Source organism: Tursiops truncatus, chromosome 3 (genome assembly GCF_011762595.2).
Source record: "Tursiops truncatus isolate mTurTru1 chromosome 3, mTurTru1.mat.Y, whole genome shotgun sequence".
NCBI classification, from domain to species: Eukaryota; Metazoa; Chordata; class Mammalia; order Artiodactyla; family Delphinidae; genus Tursiops; species Tursiops truncatus.
In genome coordinates, this window is record NC_047036.1 from 152,076,773 (window position 1) to 152,102,641 (window position 25,869).

General features: G+C 46.7%; 1 protein-coding gene across 1 annotated transcript; it reads right to left on the minus strand.

Annotated features, from left to right (window-relative positions):
* Positions 1-35: 35 nt before the first annotated feature.
* Positions 36-25,848, minus strand: F12 (coagulation factor XII). The gene is made up of 13 exons (XM_073802837.1): positions 25,697-25,848; positions 22,200-25,142; positions 21,320-21,500; positions 20,627-20,767; positions 3,481-3,553; positions 3,087-3,197; positions 2,816-2,947; positions 2,550-2,654; positions 2,232-2,403; positions 2,000-2,146; positions 1,188-1,436; positions 943-1,092; positions 36-379 (listed from the first exon to the last, which is right to left on the minus strand). Exons 4-12 carry the CDS (start codon positions 20,744-20,746, stop codon positions 1,065-1,067), a joined length of 1,137 nt encoding a protein of 378 aa, XP_073658938.1. The 5' UTR covers positions 20,747-20,767; positions 21,320-21,500; positions 22,200-25,142; positions 25,697-25,848; the 3' UTR covers positions 36-379; positions 943-1,064.
* Positions 25,849-25,869: the final 21 nt, after the last annotated feature.

The window sequence follows — 25,869 nt, forward strand, 5'->3', positions numbered from 1 at the left end:
TAGGTAGTTGGCCACGTCGGTGTATACACCTGGCATGTGGTGGTCGCCGCAACCTGAACCCCAGCTGACGATGCCTCGCAGGATGAGCTGGCGCTCTGCGGTCTCATCCTCACACACCAGAGGGCCCCTGGAGTTACCCTGGGTCGGGGACACGCGGCTCAGCGCCCTTGGCTTGAGGTCTGCACTTGACCGGGTTGGAGGAGGGCACCAAGTGGGTCCAAGGGCTCACCTGGCACGCGTCAGTGCCACCCTCGAGGAAGCCAGCGCAGAGCATGCCGGGGGATGAAGGCGGCTCCGTGCACGTCGGGGGCGGAGCAGCGCTCCGGATGGATGAGCGGCACCTGAGTCTACTGCAGGAAGCTGGAATATTACCCTGGCCCTGCGAACCGAGAGCGCCTTCCTCACACCCCTCCCAACTCCTCTCCGCCCAAGCCATGGACCTGGCTGCGCCAGGCTCTTCCAAACCCGCTAATCTCCTGCCTCCCTCGCAACAAGCCCGAGAGAGAGTGAGTTGCCTTTAACACTATTTCATAGACGAGAAAACTGAGGCCAGAGAGGAGCGGTTATGTGAATGAACCAGGAGGAAGCAGGACTGCTTCGGAACCCCACCCCAACTTCCCATCCAGTGTCTCAAAACCTTGGTCCCCATCCAGCCCACCTACTGCTCCAGCGCGGGCCAGCGTCCTAGTAGCCCTTGCAGCCCTGTGCCCAGAGGGAATCAAGAGAAAGTGCGATTCTCCCGATACGCCTCAGATTTGGGGACACCCCCCAACAGTGAATACCAAGCTCTTGGAGAAGCAGACTGCAGAGACAAGGGCCCTGCACGTCCTCACAACCCACCAGGTCGGCCCCACCTGTCCCTGGCGGTACCAAACCTGCGGCCTTCTCTTACCTACCCCGGTGGCCAGAGGTTTCCCTCCCACCCCTAGCGGTTCTGCCTACCTTCTAACTGGTGACCCCAGCCGGCCACTTCGCAGAGCGCGGCTTCAGATTCGGCCGGGAGGGCGGCGCTACTCGGCAGGCACACTGGCTGAACGAAAGGCGACGGGTGCGCGCAGCAGCCTTCAGCGCTCTCCTGCAGGCGCACCAGAGCTAACCCAAGCGGGGAGGAGCATGAGACCGGGACGCTAGGACTTCGAGCCCCGCCCACCCTTTCCCCTGATCCCCGCTGGGGCGCCCCCACGCACCCAGGTCGTGCTGGTAGGTGATAACGCGAGAAGGCCTCGTGCAGGGGGTAGGCACGCACGGCCAGCGTCTGGCACTGCTCATAGCTCTGGTTATGGCGGTCCTGGCCGAGCACCACTGTCAGCTCCTCTGGCGCAGGTCTGGGGGCAGGGTCGGGAAAAGGAAGCGTGCTCAGAGCCGGCCACAGGCATCCTGCGGGACCCTCCTCTTTCCGAGCCCCTTCTTGGATTTCAGCTTCCTCCTGGGGAGCTCTGAAAGGGAGAAGGGGGAAAGGTGGGCGGGGACGCGTAGAGGTAGGGGACGCGTAGAGGTAGGGCACGTGTTCAGGTGTCGCGCGGAAGCTGGGCACAGGAGAGAGGAGCTAGGGATCCAGGGCCGGGAGCTGAGCGCTCAGGCACTCGCCGGTTCTGCAGGCAGTGAGCCGCGGTCAGCACTCAACAGGGGGCGATGAGGCTGCCGGTGCAGAAATTTTGGCCCTGTTACAGCGCGGCGATGTAGGGGTGCGCCCCGGGGAGCGCCATCAGTCCCCCGACGACGCGGCTCAGCGAGGACAGCCGTTTGTGGAGCCACCGTCCACAGCCCGCCGGGCCCGCGCTGGGCAGGGGAGTCCGCTGCTCGGGCGGCGAGCACCAGCCTGTGGGAGAAGCCCAGGCTGAGGGCCGGGAGACCCACGATCTTGGAATGTAGCTCGTCCCGTGCTTTCTCTGCTCGGATTCTTAACTTTTCCCAACAACCTGAGGTCAGGGGTCGAAGCGGGGTCTGGGTCGTGGACTGAGGTTTCTGCAAAGCCGAAAGCGAGGGCAAAGGGAAGTACTGGTGCCCAGATGAGATCCGGATCGGAGGAGGGATTTGGGGCGCCGCCGGGGCTGGGGCCTGGCACAGTGCCAGGCGGCAATAATTCGAGCTTAGTCGGTCGCCTCTCCAAACAAAGCACCACGGGCGGGTGTCGTTGTCCTGGTTCCTGCAACCACGGGGTGGGGGTGGTTGAGAAGCCCTAGAGGGCCCTGGGGCGGAAAGAGACGCCCAGCCCTGCCCCACCCGCGCACCGGCAGAAGGCGTGGTCGCCCAGTCTCCCGTTCAGCGCTTGCTCTGCGGTCACATTCCAGTAGGTGGCCTCGGAGGCCCACGGCTGACAGGGTGCACCCCAGAGCTTAGTCCGGGCCACGCCGCGGTAGCTGAGCCCGTGGTCGCGGTCGTCGTAACAGTTCGCCTTGTGGTCTGGGGAGAGAGAAGGCTCCCTACAGCTAGGGTATGAAACGGTCTCCTGCCGCTCTCTCACCCACTTCTCCACTCTCCCTCCTCCCTCTCTGCAAGCCCTTCCCACGTGGGGGCGGGGCTTCTGCTTCCCAGACACCCTAACTCACCCACTTCGCACAAGCGTCCAGCGTAGCCCGTGGGGTAACTGCACAGGCGGTGGCCCTCCGCCTGTAGGCAGCTGCCCCCATTGAGACATGGGTTGGTACGGCAGACTGGGAGAAGGAGCATGTTGAGCCACCCCTAGGCTCAAAGACCCCCGCGCCCCCTACCCAGAGAGCTCCCTCTTACGCTGGCACACCACCTGACCTCCTGCCAGCCTTTCTTTCCCACCTTCTGCCCTCCTCCCTGGCCACCTCCCCACCGATCTACTCACCCTGGCTGGCCAGTGGCTTGCACTGGGCATTCGGACCATTGCACTGGCACTTGGCTACACCTGCCAGCTCAAGCCTGTGCCATATTTCATTCTCCTGGAGGAACCAAAGAAGCTGGGGCTCAAAGCACTTCTCTGGGGACAAAGGGGTAGGGTAGTCTCAGGAGAGTGTGGGACCATGCCAAATCTCTGGGAATCCACAGGACTTCTTCAGTAGGCCCGTGGCTGCCCCTGTTCCCCAGCAGCCCCTCCCCTGGCCTCAGCATCTCCTTACCTCTCTGGCCGTGCTTCCCAGTGAAGTGATCTGGACAGATGCAGTGTGGGCCATTTGGCATGTTCACACAGGTCTCTCCTTTCTGGCAGGGTTTGTGTTTGCTGCAGTGATCTGAGAGATGAACACAGGGGGAGAAAGAGTGGGGAGCCTGAATCAAACAGATGGGGCCAAGTCCCTACCCAAACCTGCTTGTCTTTTGACCTTGGCCCTCCAAATTTCCAAGCCTTAGTTTACCCACCTGAAAAATGGGGCTACCCCCTCTTAGAACTTCTCCCTCTGGGAGGGAAGGAGATAGGTGGGCCCAGAGTCCCATATGTTTTAGATCTGATGATACCCAGGAGAGTAGCTAGGGTCGGGGAGAGGGCCCTGTGCCACGCCAAAGGTTGTGTGGCACCTTTCACTTTCTTTGGCTCCAGGCAGTATGCCCACATCGCTGATCCTTCTTGAAGTTGGGGGTGGTAGCACACCTGTAGACAGAGATAAGGCTTAAGACATGGAAGTGACCCAAGTGCCCATCAATGGATGATTGGTTTAAGAAGATGTGGTATATACACAACGGAATATTATTCAGCCATTAAAAAAGAATGAAATATTGCCATTTTCAGTAACATGGGTGGACCTAGGGAATACCATACTAAGTGAAGTAAGTCAGATGGAGAAAGACAAATATTATGTGATAGCATTTATATGTGGAATCTAAACAATAACAAATGAATCTATATACAAAATAGAAACAGACTTACAGACATAGAAAACAAACTTACAATTACCAAAGGGGAAAACGGGGGTGGGGGTGATAAATTAGGAATATGAGATTAACAGATACACACTACTATACATAAAATAGATAAGCAACAAGGATTTACTGTATAATACAGGGAACTATATTCAATATCTTGTAATAACTTATAATGGAAAATAATCTGAAAAAATATATATATATAACTGAATCATTTTGCTGTACACCTGAAACCAACACAATATTGTAAATCAACTATACTTCAATAAATAAAAAAAAAAGAAAGAAAGAGATGAAGCTTCCTAGCTCTGCCCAAGAGGCTGGGCTGCCCTTCCCTATCACAGCCCCTTCTCTCCAAGCAGGGTTCCTTGGACAGAAGGATGGGCAGAGTCTACCTCCCCCAGACCCCTGCTCCAACCCTTCCAGGGTAGTCTTACCAGGGTCGGGGCCAGGCCAGCCTCTGTGGATAAATTTGTGATACAGCTGCCAGTGGTACTGAAAGGGGAAGTGGCAGGGCTCCCCAGTGACAGTGAGAACTGCAGGGGTAACACACTCCTTAATGACTTTCCCCATGCCCCATTGCCCAGGTACCACCCCTCAGAGTCTGGTTGGAAAAAGGATAGACCTTTGAAAAGATCATTGTGCCTTCAAGACCACATCCTGCTTAAGAGTTGGGTTTCTGGAGTCAGTTGGTGGACTCCTGACTCCACCAACTACTAATTGCGTGACTTTAGACAAGTCTGCAGCCTCCAGGCCTAGAAGAGTGCTTGCTACAAAGTAGGCACTTAATAAATACTTGTTGAATGTTGAAGTCACTTGACCACTCTGAGCCTTAGTTTTCTCATCTGTTAAAAATGGCAAAAATCATACATAGTACAGATGAAGGGTTTCAGTTTTGCAAGATGCAAAGAATTCTGGAGATAGATGGTGGTAATGATTGCACAACAATACGAGTGTACTTAATATCACTGAACTGTACACTTAAAAATGGTTGAGACGGGGATTCCCTGGTGGCGCAGTGAATAGGAATCCACCTGCCAATGCCCGGGACACGGGTTCAAGCCCTGGTCCGGGAAGATCCCACATGCCGCAGAGAAGCTAAGCCTGAACGCCACAACTACTCAGCCTGCGCTCTACTGCCCGTGAGCCACAACTACTGAAGCACGCATGCCTAGAGCCCATGCTCTGCAACAAGAGAAGCCACCGCAATGAGAAGCCTGCGCACCGCAATGAAGAGTAGCCCCCACTCGCGGCAACTAGTGATAAACCCCGCGCGCAGCAACAAAGACCCAACTCCGACAAAAATAAATAAATAAATTTATTTATTTATTTAAAAACCCAGCATGTCAGTATGGTCCTATTTTTGTAAAAATATGTTTACATATGCATAAAAAATAAATCTAGAAAGAAATCTCCAAAATTTGTAACAGTGGTTTTTGGAAGATAGTGGATTATGGGTGACTTTTCCTTCTTTTCTATTTCCGTAATTTATAAAGTTTTTACAATAAAAATATTGCTATTGTAATTTTTAAAAATAGTACAATTGAGCCTCATTCAGATTCTGTATTTGCTTATCTGCACTTCTTGCTAAAATTTATCTGTAACCCCAAACCAATACTCAAGGGGCTTTCACTGTCATTTGTGGACATGCACAGAGCGGTGAAAAATTTGAGTCACCTGAAGTGCAATTCCCAGCTGAGGTCAAACAAGGTGATGCTCTGCATCTTGTTTCAACTCCTACTGTAAACAAGTGTCTTTTTTTTTTAATTTTTAAATTTTATTTATTTTTTTATACAGCAGGTTCTCATAACTCATCCATTTTATACATATTAGTGTATATATGTCAATCCCAATCTCCCAATGCATCACACCACACCACCCCTGCCACTTTCCCCCCTTGTTGTCCATACGTTTGTTATCTACATCTGTGTCTCAATTTCTGCCCTGCAAACTGGTTCATCTGTACCATTTTTCTAGGTTCCATATATGCATTAATATATGATATTTGTTTTTCTCTTTCTGACTTACTTCACTCTGTATGACAGACTCTAGATCCATCCACGTCTCAACAAATGACCCAATTTCATTCCTTTTTTATGGCTGAGTAATATTCCATTGTTTATATGTACCATATCATTATCCATTCCTCTGTCGATGGGCATTTACATTGCTTCCATGTCCTGGCTATTGTAAATAGTGCTGCAATGAACATTGGGGTGCATATGTCTTTTTGAATTATGGTTTCCTCTGGGTATATGCCCAGTAGTGGGATTGCTGGGTCATATGGTAATTCTATTTTTAGTTTGTTAAGGAAACTCCATACTGTTCTCCATAGTGGCTGTATCAGTTTACATTCCCATCAACAGTGCAAGAGGGTTCCCTTTTCTCCACACCCTCTCCAGCATTTGTTGTTTGTAGATTTTCTGATGATGCCCATTCTAACTGGTGTGAGGTGATACCTCACTGTAGTTTTGATTTGCATTTCTCTAATAATTAGTGATGTTGAGCAGCTTTTCATGTGCTTCTTGGCCATCTGTATGTCTTCTTTGGAGAGATGTCTATTTAGGTCTTCTGCCCATTTTTGGATTGGGTTGTTTGTTTTTTTAATATTGAGCTCCATGAGCTGTCTATATATTTTGGATATATTTGGAGATCCTTTGTCCGTTGATTTGTTTGCAAATATTTTCTCCCATTCTGAGGGTTGTATTTTCATCTTGTTTGTAGTTTCCTTTGCTGTGCAAAAGCTTTTAAGTTTCATTATGTCCCATTTGTTTATTTTTGTTTTTATTTCCATTACTCTAGGAGGTGGATCAAAAAAGATCTTGCTGAGATTTATGTCAAAGAGTGTTCTTCCTATGTTTTCCTCTAAGAGTTTTATAGTGTCCAGTCTTACATTTAGGTCTCTAATCCATTTTGAGTTTATTTTTGTGATGGTGTTAGGTAATGTTCTAATTTCATTCTTTTACATGTAGCTGTCCAGTTTTCCCAGCACCACTTACTGAAGAGACTGTCTTTTCTCTATTGTATATCCTTGCCTCCATTGTCAAATATACGGTGACCATATGTGTGTGGGTTTATCTCTGGGCTTTCTATCCTGTTCCATTGATCTATATTTCTGTTCTTGTGCCAGTACCATATTGTCTTGATTACTGTAGCTTTGTAGTATAGTCTGAAGTCAGGGAGGCTGATTCCTCCAGCTCCGTTTTTTTCCCCTCAAGACTGCTTTGGCTATTCGGGGTCTTTTTTGTCTCCAAACAAATTTTAAGATTTTTTGTTCTAGTTCTGTAAAAAAATGTCATTGGTAATTTGATAGGGATTGCATCGAATCTGTAGATTGCTTTGGGTAGTAGAGTCATTTTCACAATATTGATTCTTCCAATGCAAGAACATGGTGTATCTCTCCATCTGTTTGTATCATCTTTAATTTCTTTCATCAGTTTCTTATAGTTTTCTGCATACAGGTCTTTTGTCTCCCTAGGTAGGTTTATTCCTAGGTATTTTATTCTTTTTGTTGCAATGGTAAATGGAAGTGTTTCCTTAATTTCTCTTTCAGATTTTTCATCATTAGTGTATAGGAATGCAAGAGATTTCTGTGCCTTAATTTTATATCCTGCAACTTTATCAAATTCATTGATTAGCTCTAGTAGTTTTCTGGTGGCATCTTTAGGATTCTCTATGTATAGTATCATGTCATCTGCAAATAGTGACAGTTTTACTTCTTCTTTTCCAATTTGTATTCCTTTTATTTCTTTTTCTTCTCTGACTGATGTGGCTAGGACTTCCAAAACTATGTTGTAATAGTGGTGAGAGTAGACATCCTTGCCCTTGCTTGTTCCTGATCTTTCAGTTTTTCACCATTGAGAATGATGTGTGCTGTGGGTTTGTCGTATATGGCCTTATTATGTTGAGGTAGGTTCCCTCTATGTGCACTTTCTGGAGAGTTTTTATCATAAATGGGTGTTGAAGTTTGTCAAAAGCTTTTTCTGCATCTATTGAGATGATCATATGGTTTTTCTTCTTCAGTTTGTTAATATGGTGTATCACATTGATTGACTTGTGTATATTGAAGAATCCTTGCATCCCTGGGATAAATCCCACTTGATCATGGTGTGTGATCCTTTTAATGTGTTGTTGGATTCTGTTTGCTAGTATTTTGTTGAGGATTTTTGCATCTATATTCATGAGTGATATTGGTCTGTAATTTTCTTTTCTTGTAGTGTCTTTGTCTGGTTTTGGTATGAGGGTGATGGTGGCCTCATAGAATGAGTTTGGGAGTGTTCCTTTCTCTGCAATTGTTTGGAAGAGTTTGAGAAGGATGGGTGTTAGCTCTTCTCTAAATGTTTGATAGAATTCACCTGTGAAGCCATCTGGTCCTGGACTTTTGTTTGCTGGAAGATTTTTAATCACAGTTTCAATTTCATTATTTGTGATTAGTCTGTTCATATTTTCTAGTTCTTCCTGCTTCAGTCTTGAAAGGCTATACCTTTCTAAGAATTTGTCCATTTCTTCCAGGTTGTCCATTTTATTGGCATAGAGTTGCTTTTATTGGCATAGTAGTCTCTTAGGATGCTTTGTATTTCTGCGGTGTTTGTTGTAACTTCTTTTCATTTCTAATTTTACTGATTTCAGTCTTCTGCTTGTTTTTCTTGATGACTCTGGCTAATGGTTTATCAATTTTGTTTATCTTCTCAAAAAACCAGCTTTTAGTTTTATTGATCTTTGCTATTGTTTTCTTTGTTTCTATTTCATTTATTTTTGCTCTGATCTTTATGATTTCTTTCCTTCTACTAACTTTGGGTTTTGTTTGTTCTTCTTTCTCTAGTTCCTTTAGGTGTAAGGTTAGATTGTTTATTTGAGATGTCTGTTGTTTCTTAAGGTAGGATTGTATTGCTATAAACTTCCCTCTTAGAACTGCTTTTGCTGCATCCCATAGGTTTTGGATCATCGTGTTTTCATTGTCATTTGTCTCTAGGTATTTTTTGATTTCCTCTTAGATTTCTTCAGTGATCTCTTGGTTATTTAGTAACGTACTGTTTAGCCTCCATGTGTTTGTGTTTTTTACATTTTTTTCCCTGTAATTGATTTCTAATTTCATAGCGTCGTTGTCAGAAAAGATGCTTGATATGATTTCAATTTTCTGAAATTTACTGAGCCTTGATTTGTGACCCAAGATGTGATCTATCCTGGAGAATGTTCTGTGCACACTTGAGAAGAAAGTGTAATCTGCTGTTTTTGGATGGAATGTCCTATAAATATCAAGTAAATCTCTCTGGTCTATTGTGTCACTTAAAGCTTGTGTTTCCTTATTAATTTGCCGTTTGGATGATCTGTCCACTGGTATAAGTGAGGTGTTAAAGTCCCCCACTATTGTTGTGTTACTGTTGATTTCCTCTTTTATAGCTGTTAGCAGTTGCCTTATGTATTGAGGTGCTCCTATGTTGGGTGCATATATATTTATAATTGTTATATCTTCTTCTTGGATTGATCCCTTGATCATTATGTCGTTTCCTTCCTTGTCTCTTGTACCATTCTTTATTTTAACGTCTATTTTATCTGATATGAGTATTGCTACTCCAGATTTCTTTTGATTTCCATTTGCATGGAATATCTTTTTCCATACCCTCACTTTCAGTCTGTATGTGTCCCTAGGTCTGACGTGGGTCTCTTGTAGACAGCATATATATGGGTCTTGTTTTTGTATCCATTCAGCAATCCTGTGTCTTTTGGTTGGAGCATTTAATCCATTCATGTTTAAGGTAATTATTGATATGTATGTTCCTATTACCACTTTCTTCATTGTCTGGGGTTTGTTTTTGTAGGTCCTTTTCCTCTCTTGTGTTTCCCACTTACAGAAGTTCCTTTAGCATTTGTTGTAGAGCTGGTTTTGTGGTGCTGAATTCTCTTAGGTTTTGCTTGTCTGTAAAGCTTTTGATTTCTCCAACGAATCTGAATGAGATCCTTGCCAGGTAGAGTAATCATGGTTGTAGGTTCTTCCCTTTCATCACTTTAAATATGTCATGCCACTGCCTTCTGGCTTGTAGAGTTTCTGCTGAGAAATCAGCTGTTAACTTTATGGGAGTTCCCTTGTATGTTATTTGTCGTTTTTCCCTTGCTGCTTTCAATGATTTTTCTTTGTCTTTAATTTTTGCCAAGTTGATTACTATGTGTCTCAGTGTGTTTCTCCTTGGGTTTATCCTGTATGGGACTCTCTGCCCTCCCTGGACTTGGGTGGCTATTTCCTTTCCCATGTTAGGGAATTTTTTGACTATAATCTCTTCAAATATTTTCTTGGGTCCTTTCTCTCTCTCTTCTCCTTCTGGGACCCCTATAAAGTGAATGTTGTTGCGTTTAATGTTGTCCCAGAGGTCCCTTAGGCTGTCTTCATTTCTTGTCATTCTTTTTCTTTATTCTGTTCCGCAGCAGTGAATTCCACCATTCTGTCTTCCAGGTAACTTATTTGTTCTTCTGCCTCACTTATTCTGGTATTGATTCCTTCTAGTGTATTTTTCATTTCAGTTATTATATTGTTCATCTCTGTTTGTTCTTTAATTCTTCTAGATCTTTGTTAAACATTTCTTGCGTCTTCTCAATCTTTGCCTCTATTCTTTTTCCGAGGTCCTGGATCATCTTCACTATCATTATCCTGAATTCTTTTTCTGGAAGGTTACCTATCTCCACTTCACTTAGTTGTTTTTCTGGGGGTTTATCTTGTTCCTTCATCTGGTACATAGCCCTCTGCCTTTTCATCTTATCTATCTTTCTCTGAATGTGGTTTTTGTTCCACAGGCTGCAGGACTGTAGTTCTTCTTACTTCTCAAGAAGTGTACTTTTCATGCTCTATTTAGTGCCATGTTTTTCAAATTTTGTGCTTTTTTTTTTTTTTTTTTTTTTTTTGCGGTACGCGGGCCTCTCACTGTTGTGGCTTCTCCCATTGTGGAGCACAGGGCGCGTATGCGCAGGCTCAGCAGCCATGGCTCACGGGCCCAGCCGCTCCATGGCATGTGGGATCTTCCTGGACCGGGGCACGAACCCATGTCCCCTGCATCGGCAGGCGGACTCTCAACCACTGCGCCACCAGGGAAGCCCTCAAATTTTGTGCTTTTGATACCTGATTTTGCTGTTGAAAATGGCCCCCAAATAGAGTGCTGAAGTGCTGTCCAGTGTTCCGAAGTGCAAAAGGGCTGTGATGTACATTATGTAGAACACTTGTGGGTTAGATAAGCTTCGTCCAGGCATGAGCTATAGTGCTGCTGGCCATGAATTCAATATCAATGAATCAACAATATATATTAAGTAAGGTGTCTTTAAACAGAATCACACATACAACAAGGTTATATGTTGATGAAAATGTTGTGACCAGAGCTAACAGAAACCTAACCCTATATTTCCTCTAGGAGCAATGGTTCAGTTTTTGCTAATTCAGTGTTCATGGTGACTTTATAGAACATGACTACCACGAATAATGAGAATTGACTCTATTTCAGAGGAGTGTTGTGAAACTTAAATGAGATTGTGTCTATAAAACACTTACACAGAGTCTGGCACATAGTACATTAGCTGCTATTTTGTTATTAGCGGCCCAATGACACTTGTGCTGAGGGCCAAATCAGGGACAGGACATTAAAGGAAGAGAGAGGGGTCTGAGACGGACCTTTAAGATGCAAATGGAATGGACACGGAAGAGTAGGACCCTAAGTAGGTGATTAGGCAAGGGCAGAGCAGCTAGGTTGAGTCAGGCTAGAGGGAGGAGAGCAGTTTGGCTAGGTGTGGAGTGCTGAGGAGAGGAGGTGAGGTACTCAGGATTGCCTCAGTGTCATGCTAAGGGGCTGGGCCTGATCCCATCAGGGCAGGCTTGCCAGGGCAGGCTCAATCTAGTTTACAATTCTAGGTAAATATTTAGTGCCTGGAAGAATACAGGAAATGAGGAGCTATGGCAGGGGGAAGATGGCAGATATCTACCATCTAAAAGGGAGCTTGATAACAAAAGCCAATATATTTTAAGCATTTACCATGTACCAAACTGTGGGCTGAGCGCCTCACTGGGATTAATGACTCATTTCTCCTTCTCCACAACCCTAAGAGTTTTACCATTACCAGCCTCGTTTTACAGGTGGGGATTTAAGCTTGGAGAAGTCAAGTCATTGGTGCAGAGCCATCCAGCACGTAAGTGATGAAGCTGGGATTCAGAGGAATTTGGGCTCCAGAGCCCTGCTCTTGATCCTTCCTTGTCCGTCAAGGGCCCTGGCCTCTGTGTGGCATGACTGATGCCTGCGAGATGTATTGAGGAGAGGAAAGGAAGGGGGAGGCTGGAGAAACCGAGGAAGACTGGCAGGTACTGGACCAGACACTCAGATACAGCCCCAGCCTTGCCCTCAAGGAGCACATAGTTCACTATCACTCTGGATCCCCGGCACCCATGCGCACAAGACCTGGCATATAGTAGGCTCTCAGGTCTGAATGCCAGCCAGACAACTCTGGGGATGACAGTGAAGAGTGCCCAGGATCCTTCCCCTCACCCCAAGGGCCAGAGACTAACAATCTGCACACTCCCTGCCATACTCATCCCTGTTCAAGGGTCTCTCAGGAGGTGGATCCAGGCTACTTACCCACTGTGCGCTCACTCTCTATGAACTTAGAGAGTTCATAGAGAGTGGCTTTCCAAGGTGGAGATCTGGGCTTGGAAGTCAAACACAATCATTTCTGCTGTATTCTATTGGACACAGAGAGCAGCTCTGAATCAGTTTTAGAAGAGACTATTCAAGGTCATGAATCCCAGGAGGTGAGGATCAATGGGGACCATCTAGGAGGTTGCCTCCTACAGCATTCCTCCATCCTTCCTTCCCTGTTTGCTCTGCATGGGGGCTTTCCAAGGTGGAGTCTATGGGAGAGAGAAGAAAGCCGGGAATTTTCCCAGAAAGTCGTTGCCTGCCCCGATCCCATGCTAGTCCCCAGCTTCCTTTCACAGTCCAGAAATGCAGAGATTTCCTCAGAAGGCCTGGACCCCTCCTTCCTCCTCTCATTGTCTCCTCAAGGTCCCCCTCCCCCAGTAATGCAGGCCATGTCCTCATATCCACCAGCACTGTCTGTCTTTCTCTCCTCTACTTTGGCCTTATAGGCTTGCCTAGTCTTTCCAAACAGGCCTTCCAATCACCTAGACTAAAAGGTCATGGACAGAGGCCAAGGCTGTGATAGGGACCCCCCAGGGCCATCCCAGTACAACCCTCCTGGTTCCCACAGCCTTCACCAAAACTGCTGACTCCAGGCTCACCAGCAGGACCCCCAGGAGCAGCAGAGCCCTCATGGGGTCTGTCTGTTGGTCCAACCACTTGTCCAGGAGTCCAGATCAATAGAACTGGTCGGGCTTCCCAGGTGGCGCAGTGGTTGAGAATCCGCCTGCCATTGCAGAGGACACGGGTTCAAGCCCTGATCCAGGAAGATCCCACATGCTGCGGAGCAACTAAGCCTGTGCGCCACAACTACTGAGCCTGAGCTCTAGAGCCTGTGAGCCACAACTACTGGAGCCCACATGCCACAACTACTGAAGTCTGCATGCCTAGAGCCCATGCTCCACAACAAGAGAAGCCACCACAATGAGAAGCCCACACACCACAACCAAGAGTAGCCCCCACTCGCCACAACTAGAGAAAGCCTGTGTGCAGCAATGAAGACCCAACACAGCCAAAAATAAATAAATAAATAATAACTTTTTAAAAAAATAGAACTGGTCAAAGGTCCCTGAGGCCTGGGAAGCAGAGATTGGTCGAGCTGCCCTCCTGGGCTGTTTATGGAAAGCCAAGCAGAGAGTTTCCTTGGTGGGCCCCCAAGGATGGGAAAGTTGGGAGCTGGTGTGTGGGAGTAGCATAATAAGGAGTGGGGCTCCTCCTCTCTTTCCCAGATAGTGGAACTGGAAGCAGGAAGAGGGACCATCTTTGTTTTGGGTCCTATTGGGGATGAGGAGTTTAAGGAGATCCAAGAGAAGCTCCCTACTTTAGGAATCTTAGAGTCCATGGAGAAGTATATTCATTTTCTATTGCTGCCTAAAATTAACCACAAACTTTGCAGCTTAAAATAATACCCATTAATTACTTCGTAAATCTGTGGGTCAGAAGTCCAGCACTGCGTGACTCAGTTTTCTGCTCAGGGTCTCACAAAACTGAGATCAAGGCTAAGTTTTCTGGAGGCTCTGGGGGAAATTCCCTTCCAAGGTCATTCAGGTCATTGGCAGAATTCAGTTCCTTGTGTTTGTAGGACTGAGGTCCCTTTTTCTTTGCAAGCCAGGGGCTGCCCTCAGCTGCTAGAAGCTACCTGCATTTCTTGCCATAGAGACCCTTTGATCTTCCAAGCCAACAACAGAGAATCTCCCCCACGTTGACTCTCTTACCCTTTGAATTTCTTTTGCCAGGAAGAACCCTGTCACTTTTAAGGGCGCATCTGATTAGGTCAGGCCCACTAAGAAGCATCTCCCTGTCTTAAGGTCAACTGATTTGGGACCTTACTTACATTTGCAGCATTCTTCTACAGAAGCATCTAGATTAGTGTTTGATTAAATGACTGGGAGAAGGTATGTTTACACCAGGGAACTTGGGGGCCATCTTAGAGTTCTACCTACAAAGAAAGTAAATTATCCCATGGAAAAAATACTAAAAATACTAAACCAAGGGGTGCTAAAATATGCAACTGGAGTACAAAGGAGGGAGATAGGTTGGGCATGTATTATTTTTCCTGCCCAACAACCATCCTCCTTGGTTCAGTAAGGACACCCTGATTTTTCCTTTGGGAACCACTCCTCCTTCATCCGCTCCATGAGTCTCTAGTGCTGCCCACTCTACCCTCAGTTCTAGTGCTGGGGGTGTGGCCTAGGTCTGGCCAATCAGAGCATGGTATCTCTAGACCACAGTGATTGGTTCAGGGATAAGCTATACGCAAGTTTGGCCAATCAGAGTCAGCCTTGGGACTTTCACCAGAACTTTTATAAAGTATAAAGTATAAAGGTACTTTCTTCCCACTGGGGTCCCTAAGAATGCAAGCCTGGAGATGTTGATGGCCATCTCTGTCACTGCCTGGGGAAGGCCTGCCTGAGAATGAAGCACACATATAGGAATAGCAGAGCAAACAGGGAAGGAAGGATGGAGGAATGCTGTAGGAGGCAACCTCCTAGATGGTCCCCATTGATCCTCACCTCCTGGGATTCATGACCTTGAATAGTCTCTTCTAAAACTGATTCAGAGCTGCTCTCTGTGTCCAATAGAATACAGCAGAAATGATTGTGTTTGACTTCCAAGCCCAGATCATAAAAGGCATTGCAATTTTTGCCTTGGTCTCATGGATCACTCACTCCGGGGGAGGCCAGCTGCCACGCTGTGAGGACACTTAAGCAGCCCTGCAGAGAGGCCCATGAGGGAAGAAAGTAAAGCCTCCTGCCAACAGCCAGCACCAACTGTACAGCCATGTGAATGAACCACTTTTGATATGGATACTGCAGGCCCGACCATCTGGCCTGCAACCTCATTAGAGACCTCAAGCCAGACCATCCCGCTAAGCTGCTCCTGAATTCTTGAACCTCTGAATTTGAGAAAATCCTAATTGATTTTTGTTGTTTTAGGCCATAAATTTTAGGATGATTTGTTACCCAGCATTTGATAACTATACAGATAAATTGATTACTGATTCTTTTATTTGCGAACCTGGATCCTAAAACTAGAGATACCCTCAAGAATTCTCAGTTACATTCACCAATTAAAACCAATTTGAATGGACTTCCATCGCTTTCAAAGAAGTCCTGACTGATACAAAGTAATTTGTGGGAAATGAAGTGAAGACAGAATGCAGCGATTCCTTAATTCTGCTGGAAGAAAGGTAGGCCATGGAAGACTTCCTGGAACAGAAACACAGCAACAGGTCGGCAGGAGTAGAGGCACCACTTCAACAATTGTTTTCAAAAGTTGATGTGACAGCTATTGGGACTTCCCTGGTGGTCCAGTGGTAAAGAATCCGCCTTACAATGCAGGGGGCACTGGTTCGACCCCTGGTCGGGGAACTAAGATCCCACATGCCGCGGGGCAACTAAGCCCGTGCGCCACAACAACTGAAGCTCGCGCGCCTCAACTAGAGAGCCTGCGTGCTGCAAACTACAGAGCCCACACACCCTGTAGCCTGCATGCCACAACTAGGGAGTGAAAACCCACACGCCACCACTAGAGAGAAGCCTTCACACTGCAACGAAGAGCCTGCTCGCTGCGAGGAAATATCCCGCATGCCGTCACTAAGAACTGACACAGCTAAAAAGAAAATTTTTTAAATTTAAAAACTGATTTGGGCTTCCCTGGTGGCGCAGTGGTTGAGAGTCCGCCTGCCAATGCAGGGGACACGGGTTCGTGCCCCGTCCGGGAAGATCCCACATGCCGCGGAGCGGCTAGGCCCGTGAGCCATGGCCGCTGAGCCTGCACATCCAGATCCTGTGCTCTGCAACGGGAGAGGCCACAAAAGTGAGAGGCCCACGTACCAAAAAAAAAAAAAAAAAAAAAAAAATTTAAAAAACGGATTAAACAAAAAAAGTTGATGAGACAGCTACTAAGACTATGATGAGGGCCATGGTAAGGGACCTCCCTGGTGGTCCAGTGGTTAAGACTCCACACTCCCAGTGCAGGGGGCCCAGGTTCGATCCCTGGTCGGGGAACTAGATCCCACATGCCACAACTAAAAGATCCTGCATGCTGCAACTTAAAAAAAAAAAAAGATCCCACACGCTGCAATGAAGATCCTGTGTGCCACAACTAAGACCCAGTGCAGCCAAATAAATAAATAAATATTAAAAAAAAGACTGTGATGAAACTGAAACTGTGAGCTGTATAGATGAGATCATTAAAATGAAAGCATCTTCGTCAGTTCTTTTTTTTTTATATAGCATTTTTAAATTTATTCATTTATCTTTGGCTGCGTTAGGTCTTTGTTGCTGCGCATGGGCTTTCTCTAGTTGCGGTGAGTGGGGGTTACTCTTCGTTATGGTGCATGGGCTTCTTTTTTTTTTTTTAATTTATTTATTTATTTTTGGTTGTGTTGGGTCTTCATTTCTGTGAGAGGGCTTTCTCTACTTGTGGCAAGCAGGGGCCACTCTTCATCGCAGTGCAGGGGCCTCTCATTGTCGTGGCCTCTCGTTGCGGAGCACAGGCTCCAGACGCACAGGCTCAGTAGCTGTGGCTCACGGGCCCAGTTGCTCCGCGGCATGTGGGATCCTCCCAGACCAGGGCTTGAACCCGTGTCCCCTGCATTGGCAGGCAGACTCTCAACTACTGCACCACCAGGGAAGCCCGCATGGGCTTCTTGTTGTGGTGGCTTCTCTTGTTGTGGAGCACGGGCTCTAGGTGCACGGGCTTCAGTAGTTGTGACTTGCGGGCTCAGTAGTTGTGGCTCGCGGGCTCCAGAGCACAGGCTCAGTAGCTGTGGTGCATGGGCCTAGTTGCTCCGCGGCATGTGGGGTCTTCCCAGACCAGGGCTTGAACCTGCATCCCCTGCATTGGCAGGCGGATTCTCAACCACGGCACCACCAGGGAAGCCCCCTTTGTCAGTTCTTGATTGCAGTTCTTGAATACAGTCCATGGCCCAGAGCTGCTCCCACGTTGGCTCCTTCCTCCTGATGAGAAGCCAGCTCTCCCTCCAAATGGAAGGGGCCTTTTAATTTATTTTATTTATATTTATTTTGGGCCGCGTTGGGTCTTCGTTGCTGCGCGTGGTCTTTCTCTAGTTGTGGTTAGCGGGGCTACTCTTCATTGCGGTGCGCAGGCTTCTCATTGTGGCAGCTTCACTTGTTGTGGAGCACGGGCTCTAGGCGCATGGGCTTCAGTAGTTGTGGCTCGCGGGCTCTAGAGCACAGGCTCAGTAGTTGTGGTGCATGGGCTTATTTGCTCCACGGCATGTGGGATCTTCCCAGACCAGGGCTTGAACCCGTGTCCCCTGCACTGGCAGGCATATTCTTAACCACTGCGCCACCAGGGAAGCCTGGAAGGGGCCTTTTAAACAGGTCTTCACAATGAATAGGGCTTTGTAGGTGGGAAAGGGAGAGAACAGCTTCCAGGCAGAGTGAGTACTACAACTTCACAGAAACCTGAATGTAGCATGTCAAATGAAGAATGTGATGAGCACAGGGTGCTTTGTAGGGAATGTGAGATGAGGCATCCAGTCTGTTGGGACTGGAGATGGACATTCATGGGTATTTGGATGTTCAACATCTATTCCCCCTTCCTCTTCCTCTAGTCTCCCAGTTTCTATTTGGGGTCACCCCTCCCCCATTGTGTGGGGGAAGGGAAATTTCTAGTGATCACCTCCCACTCTGGAAGCCTAATGGACCAGATCACCCTCTCCCTATATTAACATAGTCAGAGGGGCCTAAACGTGGCCAATGGGCACTCTCTCCCAGGACTCTGAATCCTGAACAGGCCACCCAAGGATGGTGAAAAGAGCTGGGGTTGGAAGTCTGCCATTGCACCAACTGTGCCCCGACCAGATTGTCCCTGCTACATGGCATAAGTCAGGATGCCTTCCAAAAGCCAAGCTTAAGTAGCAAGGAAATTCAAATGCATCATTTCATATCATAAGAGATCTAGAGTGAAGGGGCTCCAGGAACAGTGCTTTCAGTGGTTTAACAATGTCATCAAGAACCCATGTTCCTTCTTCTTTTTGTTTACTATGGTCCTCAGTGTGTATACTTTCAGGCTGATTCCCTCATGGTCACAAGATGGCTGCCACAGCTCCAAGAATCACGTCTAAACTCCAGTGAAGAGGAACCTTCCCTTCCAGTAGATCTTTCTTAGAAATGAGGAAACCTTCCTCCCCCCAAAATCCCAAGAAGACCTCCCCTCATGGCTCAATGGCCACAACTGGGTTACCAGACACTCCTAAACCAATCTCTGGCAAGGGTAAGGGGATCTCCTGTCTTAGGCCAATCAACCCTGGAGCCAAGTCAGGCTGTGAGGTAAAGTAGCCACAGAAACAGAATTGGGACTCTGCAAAAGAGGAAGGGGAGTGGTATTGGATATTAGGTAAACAACCAAAGTGTCTGCTGTAATTCCTGCTTCCTTATCCTCTAGTGGCCCTTAATTCCTTCTTATTTCCAAGCCTGTTCCTTCTAGTTGATGCTATGAACCGCTGAGGGCATTCCCATAAAGTAAATTCCCTTTTGTTTAAGTAGCTAGAGCCATTTTCTGTTGCTTGCAGCCAAGGCCTTTCACTCTCCCTTATCCCTCAAGTCTAACCAGCCTCCAAGTTCTGTTCATTACACTGCCCACATATTTCTCAATTCCCTCCACTTCTCTCCATTCCCACTGCCTCTTTCTTTGACTTCCGTAAAATTAAAGGTATATACAGTGGCGGAACATAATTTGAGAACCTCTGGTGGACATCTGTCATTTCCCTTCTTTAGCATTCATTCTCCCTTTATCTAGTAAGAGCCCTCAATGTTCCTTTGGGGAGGGGCCCATTCCCCCTTCCATCAAGTGGATATAAGAAAGATTACCCCATCCCTCAGCTGAGGGTGGAGTGGGCATGTGATCCAGACCTGGTCAATTAGAACACTGCCTCTTTAGGAAAACTCAGGGTGCTAGATCCCTTATTCAAAGAGGAACATTTCTCATATTTGTTATTCTAGTTTATTTTCATTTAAAATCTTTTAGGTTAAGTTTAAGCTTTTTAAGAGTTAGTTTTGGAAATTGAAACACATTACTAATACTGTAGGAATTGGTGAGGACTTGACTTAAAACTTTCTTTGTATTGTGATTTCCTTTTGGGTGTATTTTGCTAAATGAAACTTGTTAAATTTTTTGTTAACTAAATTTTTTTCTTAAAATAAAGAGACTTTTTCACAATGAAAAAAAAAAAAACCTGCCTCTTTCTGTCCTCAGTGACTGGTTCAAAATGAACACCTGACCCAAATCAAACCAATGAGAGGCAACCCCGGGATTTTTGCTGGAATCAAGATAGAGCCTTTCTCTTTCTATAAAAGTTGCCATGTTGGTAGGAAGTGACCTTGAAGCTGCTGGCAGCCGTGTTTAGCATCTCAGAAACTGCCTGAGAATAAACACAACACTTTAAAAGCCAAGTCAGAATATGGGAAAGACAAATTTTGAGTGACACCATTTGAGACCTGGGATGCAATGACACTTGAAATCAGAACCACCACCTATACTTTTCAGTTACTTAAACCAATAAATTCTGGTTTTTTACTTAAGCCAGTTTTAGTTGCAACCAAAAGTCTTAACTGATGCAAGCAAGAATTCATGCATCGTTACCAGGAAGTTGCTAAAACAAAACAAAACCGCTAGTGATCAGCTCTGTAAGTAAGTCAGTAGCTTAAAGAATAGGAAAACAATGACCTTAGAAGCAGGGACTGGAGGGAAAAAAACAGCAACGAACTTCAATCAGGAAACCTTCAAATCCCGTCTTGAACCTCAAATCACTACCAAAACCTCAAATCACTACCAACCCCTGGTGTGACCATGGGTCAGGGGCTAAGTTTTTCTGAACCTAAAGAGGCCACGCCTCTTTAGGGAGGGGATGGCAGTCACACCATCTGGCAGGCTTGTAGAGATGCTTGAATGGGAATGCATGTGAAAGGGCAGAGCCTGGCATATGGTTGGGGCTCAGTCTATAGGAGTTTACAAAGAAACTTTCCCATGTGGACACCCCCCCACCTCAGCAATTTCTACATGCGTGCCCAGTTCCCCCTGAACATCTGGGTCCCTTCCATCAACTGCTTTGGATCAGAGCAGAAAGGCACCATCTCCTCACCCTGGTTTCTGTCTTTCCATACCTGGGGTGTCAGTCTGTGGGATGAGAAGGGAGAAACCATCAAGTTCCTGCTCACAGGTTCCTGGATCCACAGACACACACAGACCCCACTCCTCTGTAGCAGAGACTTGGGGGCGTACATTTCAAGAGGTGGCAGAACTGCCTATTCAAAGACAAGTTTAGGGGGTCAGAAGGTACCCAGCCCATCATCCTTCATTCCTCTCAGTCAGTGGCACCATTTTTATCCCAGTCATTCAGGCCACCACCATGGAACATTTGTACAAATGGAAGCCACTCCTTCCTCCAGACCAGTGCTGCCTGTCAGAACTTCGGCAATGATGGAAATATTCTCTACCTGTGTTTTCCAATACAGTAGCCATTAGTCACATGTGGCTATTAAGCACTTGAAAAGTGGCTAGTATGACTGAGGAACTGAATTTTCATTTTATTTAATTTTAATTTAAATAGCCACACGTGGCCAGTGGCTACTGTACTGGACAGTGCAGCTCCACAGTGTGACAAGAGGGAGAGGTGTATGAAATACTGTTGGAGAGCTACACAGGCCCAGATCGAGTTGGGCCCTGGTAGGCCAAGGGGAAGAGTTTGGGTTTTATTTTTAAGTGTAATGGGAAGTTAATTATCTACTACAGCTAATAAGAGATGACAAATTGCTCCCAAATTTAGCGGCTTAAACTACAAACATTTACAGGCATACCTCATTTTATTTCACTTCAAAGATAGTGCGACTGGGGTAAGGTCCACTTCCAAGTTCATTCACAAGGCTGTTGGCCTCAGGTCCTTCTTGACTGTTGGCCAGAGACCTCAGTTCTGGCCATGTAGGCCTCTGCATAGAGCAACTCCATTGAGGGTGAGCCAGCAAGGGGGTGAGAAGGCACCTAAAACAGAAGCCACAGCCTTTTAGTAACCTGATCTATGAAGTGACATTTCAACACTTTGGCTGCATTCTTTTCACTAGAAGTAAGTCATTAGGTCCAATCCATGCTTGAGGAAAGGGGATCACATCAGGGGGTGAATATCAGGAGGAGGGATCATTGGGGTCATCTTAGAGGCTGCCCACCCCAGGAAGCCACCGGGGGGTTCTGAGCAGGAGAGTGACAGGACCCGGTTGATTGTTTCTAAAATAAGCAATAGAGTCACATGATACAAGATTAAAGTCCAAAAGCCTATAAGGGGACTTCCCTGGTGGTCCAATGGTAAAGAATCTGCCTGCCAATGCAGGGGACGCGGGTTCGATCCCTGGTCAGGGAACTAAGATCCCACATGCTGCGGGGCTACTGAGCCCTTGCACCTCAACTAGAGAGCACACGCGCCACAACTAAAGAGCCCACCTGCCCTGGAGCCTGCACGCCACAACTAGAGAGAAGCCCACGCACCACAACAGAAAAAAGATCCCGCATGCTACAACAAAGACCTGACACAGCCAAAAATAAAAATAAATAAATAAATACAAATCATTTAAAAAAACAAAACAAAACAAAAAACTGAAACAAAGGGTATAAGATGAAAAGCCCCCCTCCAGCCCTGTCCCCAGCCACTTAACTCCCCCTTCCTATAGGCAACCAATGTTCCCATACCTCATGTGGCCTTCCAGAGTGGGGTCCATGCGTACAGAAGCAGATTCATCTGTAGGAGTTAGTGTTGTTCACTAAATATTTCCAATTCTATTCTCCTTCCAGGCGTACAGTCGTTATTCCAGAATCTATTTCTCTGTAGCAAACCACTCACAACTTAGTGGCATAAAACACCAACTTATTAGGCTGATGGATTTTGCGGGTTGGGAATTCAGACAGGACACAGCAGGGATGGCTGTCTGCACCACAATGCCAGGGGCCTCAGCTGGGGCCGATGGGAATGCCCGGGAGCTGGAATCACCCAGGGGCTTCTTTGCTCAACTGTCTTGTGCTCTAGGTGGGACAACTGGAAGGCTGGGCTCAGCTGGAACTGTCAACCATAGCAGAGCAATGACCAATCTACACGTGAACAATCTATTCAGTGTGGGCTTATCACATCACAGCACAGCTGATGAGCCTGAAGGAACATCCTGAGAGAACAAGCATTGCAAGAAACCCAGGCTCCATGGCCTTTTGTGACCTGGCCTCAGATCTCATGTGTATCACTTCCACCATATTCTACTGATGACAAGAGTCACTAAAGCCAGGCCAGAAGTAAGGACAGGGAAATGAGAGCCCACCTCTTGCTGTGTGGGTGGCAAGGTCACACTGCAGAAATGCCTGTGGGATGGGAGTGTATTGTTACATTCATCTTTGGAAAATACAATCTCCCACAGTAGTGTCGGACCTCCACACCCTTCTCAACTTAGTTGTGGCCATGTGGTTGCCTTAACCAATGAAATGTGAGCAGAAGTGACTTGTGTCACTTTCAGATGCAAGCTTTAAGGGCCATCATATGATTCCCCACATTTCCTTTTACTGCCTGACATTGCAGAAGCGCAGATTGACAGGGAGTCTCTAGTGTCCTGGGTCCCTGAGTGACTACTCCTAGTGGAGCCTCCCAACTTCCCAACAACCTGCACTGGACACAAGGTGTACCTGAGAAGTTAACTTTTGTTGCTTTAAGTCACTGAAATTTGGGGATTGTTTGTTACTGCAGCATAACCTAGCCTATCCTGACCTTTTGTATACAACTACTAGCAAACCCTACCCACTGTTCTGTACTTTGCTTTTTTCAATTTTTTTAAGATTTTTTTAAATATTTATTTAATTTATTTATTTGGCTGTGCCAGGTCTTAGTTGCGGCATGCAGGATCTTTTAGTTGAGGCATGCGGGATCTAGTTCCCTGACCAGGGATTGAACCCAGGCCCCCTGCATTGGGAGCATGGAGTCTTAGCCACTGGACCACCAGGGAAGTCCCACTTTTTTTATTTAACAATATATCTTGGAGATTGTTTATATCAGTACATGAAGAGCACCCCGACAGTTTTTTTTTTAAAGCTACGTAGTATTCCTGTACAGGAAAGGGCCAAATTTTACTTAACTAGTCCCTATTAAGGACAATTAGTACATTTGGTGTTTTTGGACAATGCTGCAGTGAACAACCTTGAACATTCATTTCTTATTTTGCTTGAGTGCAATTATATTTGTAGGATAAACCCTAGAAGTGCATATGTCAGACGAATGGTGGCAGACTTCCCTTTTAAAAAGGATCACTTTGGTCATAGCTAGAGAACGGGTTGAAGAGTCAGAACCCAAGAGTTGTGTGTGATACCATCCCCTCCTCACCCCATATCAATCACCAAGTCTTATTCATTGGAGCTCTGTGATAGCTCTCAACCTGGCCACTTGTCTGCACCCACTGGCCACTGCCCCAGCACAGTGCATCATTCCTCTCTCCAGTGATTCCTATTAAAAGGGCCTCCCACCTGTCTTACTCAGGATACTTGGCTCTAAACAATGAAGCTGATTCTGGGTAACTTAGGCAGACAAGGAACTGATTGGATGCTCTTGGGTGCTTGCTGAATTTCCCTACCCCAGGAAGGGCCTGGCTCGACCACCTCCCCCTCTTCTTCCACTGCCACCATAATGAACCCTAAATGGTCCTCTGATGTCTTATGTTAATCACTTGCTTTGGATTTCAAAGACGTGCTTTCAAACATTGGAAACGCTCCAGGTACCAGGGACCTTAGAGAGGAAATTCTGCCTCCTCTCTGATTTCCCTAGTGGAAAGCAGGGCCTGCCTCTGCATTTTATAGGTTTCCTCCCAAAGGGGAGGGGTGTTCAGATGCTGGGCGTCAAAACAATCGGTGTTTACAAGTCAGCCTAGGCCCCTCTCTCCCCACCCTTCACCTCACCCCTAGCACAGTGTGGCTGAGTCAGCAAATATGATCAAACTGCTCCCTGGTTTAGCACACCCTGGACAGCTCCCCACTACTCTCAAAATGAAGTCCAGACTCCTTACCTAGCTTCCAAGGACCTCCCTGATCCAGGCCTCTTCAAGGCCTCCCCATGCACACCACAATGTGTACCTGAAAGTCTAGTTCAATGCTCTGCCCTCAGGTGCCAAATGCATGAGCCCTTAACCACCTTCCTCTACAGAACTCTGAACATGTGCTAGCCCTCTAGCCAGAGGCTCTTTCCCTCCCACTCCAGTTACCTCTGAAACCTGCACATTCTCACTTAACTCTCAGATCTCACTTAGACACAACACCCTTCACTGGGTGAGGTACCTGCCCTTTGTCCTACTGACCACTGGGTTTCCTTCCTTCAAAGTACTTTTCTTTATTCCCCAAAGTATCCTAGATCCATGCACTTTTCTCCATGTCCACTGCCACCTTCTCAGTCCAAGCAACCATCCTCTCGCTCCTGGAATTCAGTAGGCTCCCAACTGCTCACTCTGCTTCCACTCTTGGCCCCCTGAAAGTCTACTAGCTAGAGTGATCTTTTAAAAGTATAAGTCAGGAACTTCCCTGGCGGTCCAGTGGTTAAGACTCCGTGCTCCCAATGCAGGGGGTGTGGGTTCAATCCCTGGTCAGGAACTAAGATCCCACATGCCACATGGCCTAAAAATAAAATAAATAAAAGTATAAATCATCCTTTCAAAGGCTCCACATTTCATTTAAGAAAAACAAACAAACTCCTCTCCATGGTTTACAAAGCCTTTCAGGATCTACCTAGAATCCCTGCTCCTTCAACTCATCTCAGACTTTGGGCCCTGAAGCTACACAGGCCTTCTTCCTGTTCCTTGAACATACCAAACTTACTCTAGGCTCAAAGCTTTGCACTTGCTGTTGCCTCTGCTTGACACTGTTCCCCTAGATCTTTGTGTGGTTGGATCTGCTCAAATGTCACACCCTGAGACCATTTCCCCTATTTTGTCTTAATGTCTTAATAGCACTTGTCACTCCCTCAGACCATACCATTTATTTGTTTACACATAGGATTACCATATTTATCCCCCTTCTAGCAGGTAGGCAGAGAGATTGACTATCTTGCTGGCACCACTGTATTCCCTAGCACCTGGCCCAGTGCCTGGCACAAAGTGCATGCTCTGTATTTTTGGATGAATGAATGGATAGGAATCAGAGAAGCCTAGTTGAATAGGACTCTGCCTTACCCGCAAGTTTGGGCAAGCCTCCGTTTCCTGGTGTGTGAAGTGAGGGTGGAGGGAGTAGGATGTTTAGCTAGAAGGTGTTGATTAGCTGTAAAATTTCGGCGTTGTTTTCTCCCTAGTCCTAGGCCCGCAGCCCTCCACTGGACCTCAGTTCCCCACCTATATAATGGGTGTGA

Bases quoted from the DNA above. Each gene is read 5' to 3' on its own strand.
- F12 (XM_073802837.1), bottom strand. From the start codon at position 20,746: ATGTACGCCCCCAAGTCTCTGCTACAGAGGAGTGGGGTCTGTGTGTGT. The intron at 3,198-3,480 runs GTGCCACACAAC...TTCATCTCTCAG, and splicing joins GGAGCCAAAGAAAGTGAAAG to ATCACTGCAGCAAACACAAA. The intron at 2,655-2,815 runs GTGAGTAGATCG...TCCTTCTCCCAG, and splicing joins CAAGCCACTGGCCAGCCAGG to TCTGCCGTACCAACCCATGT.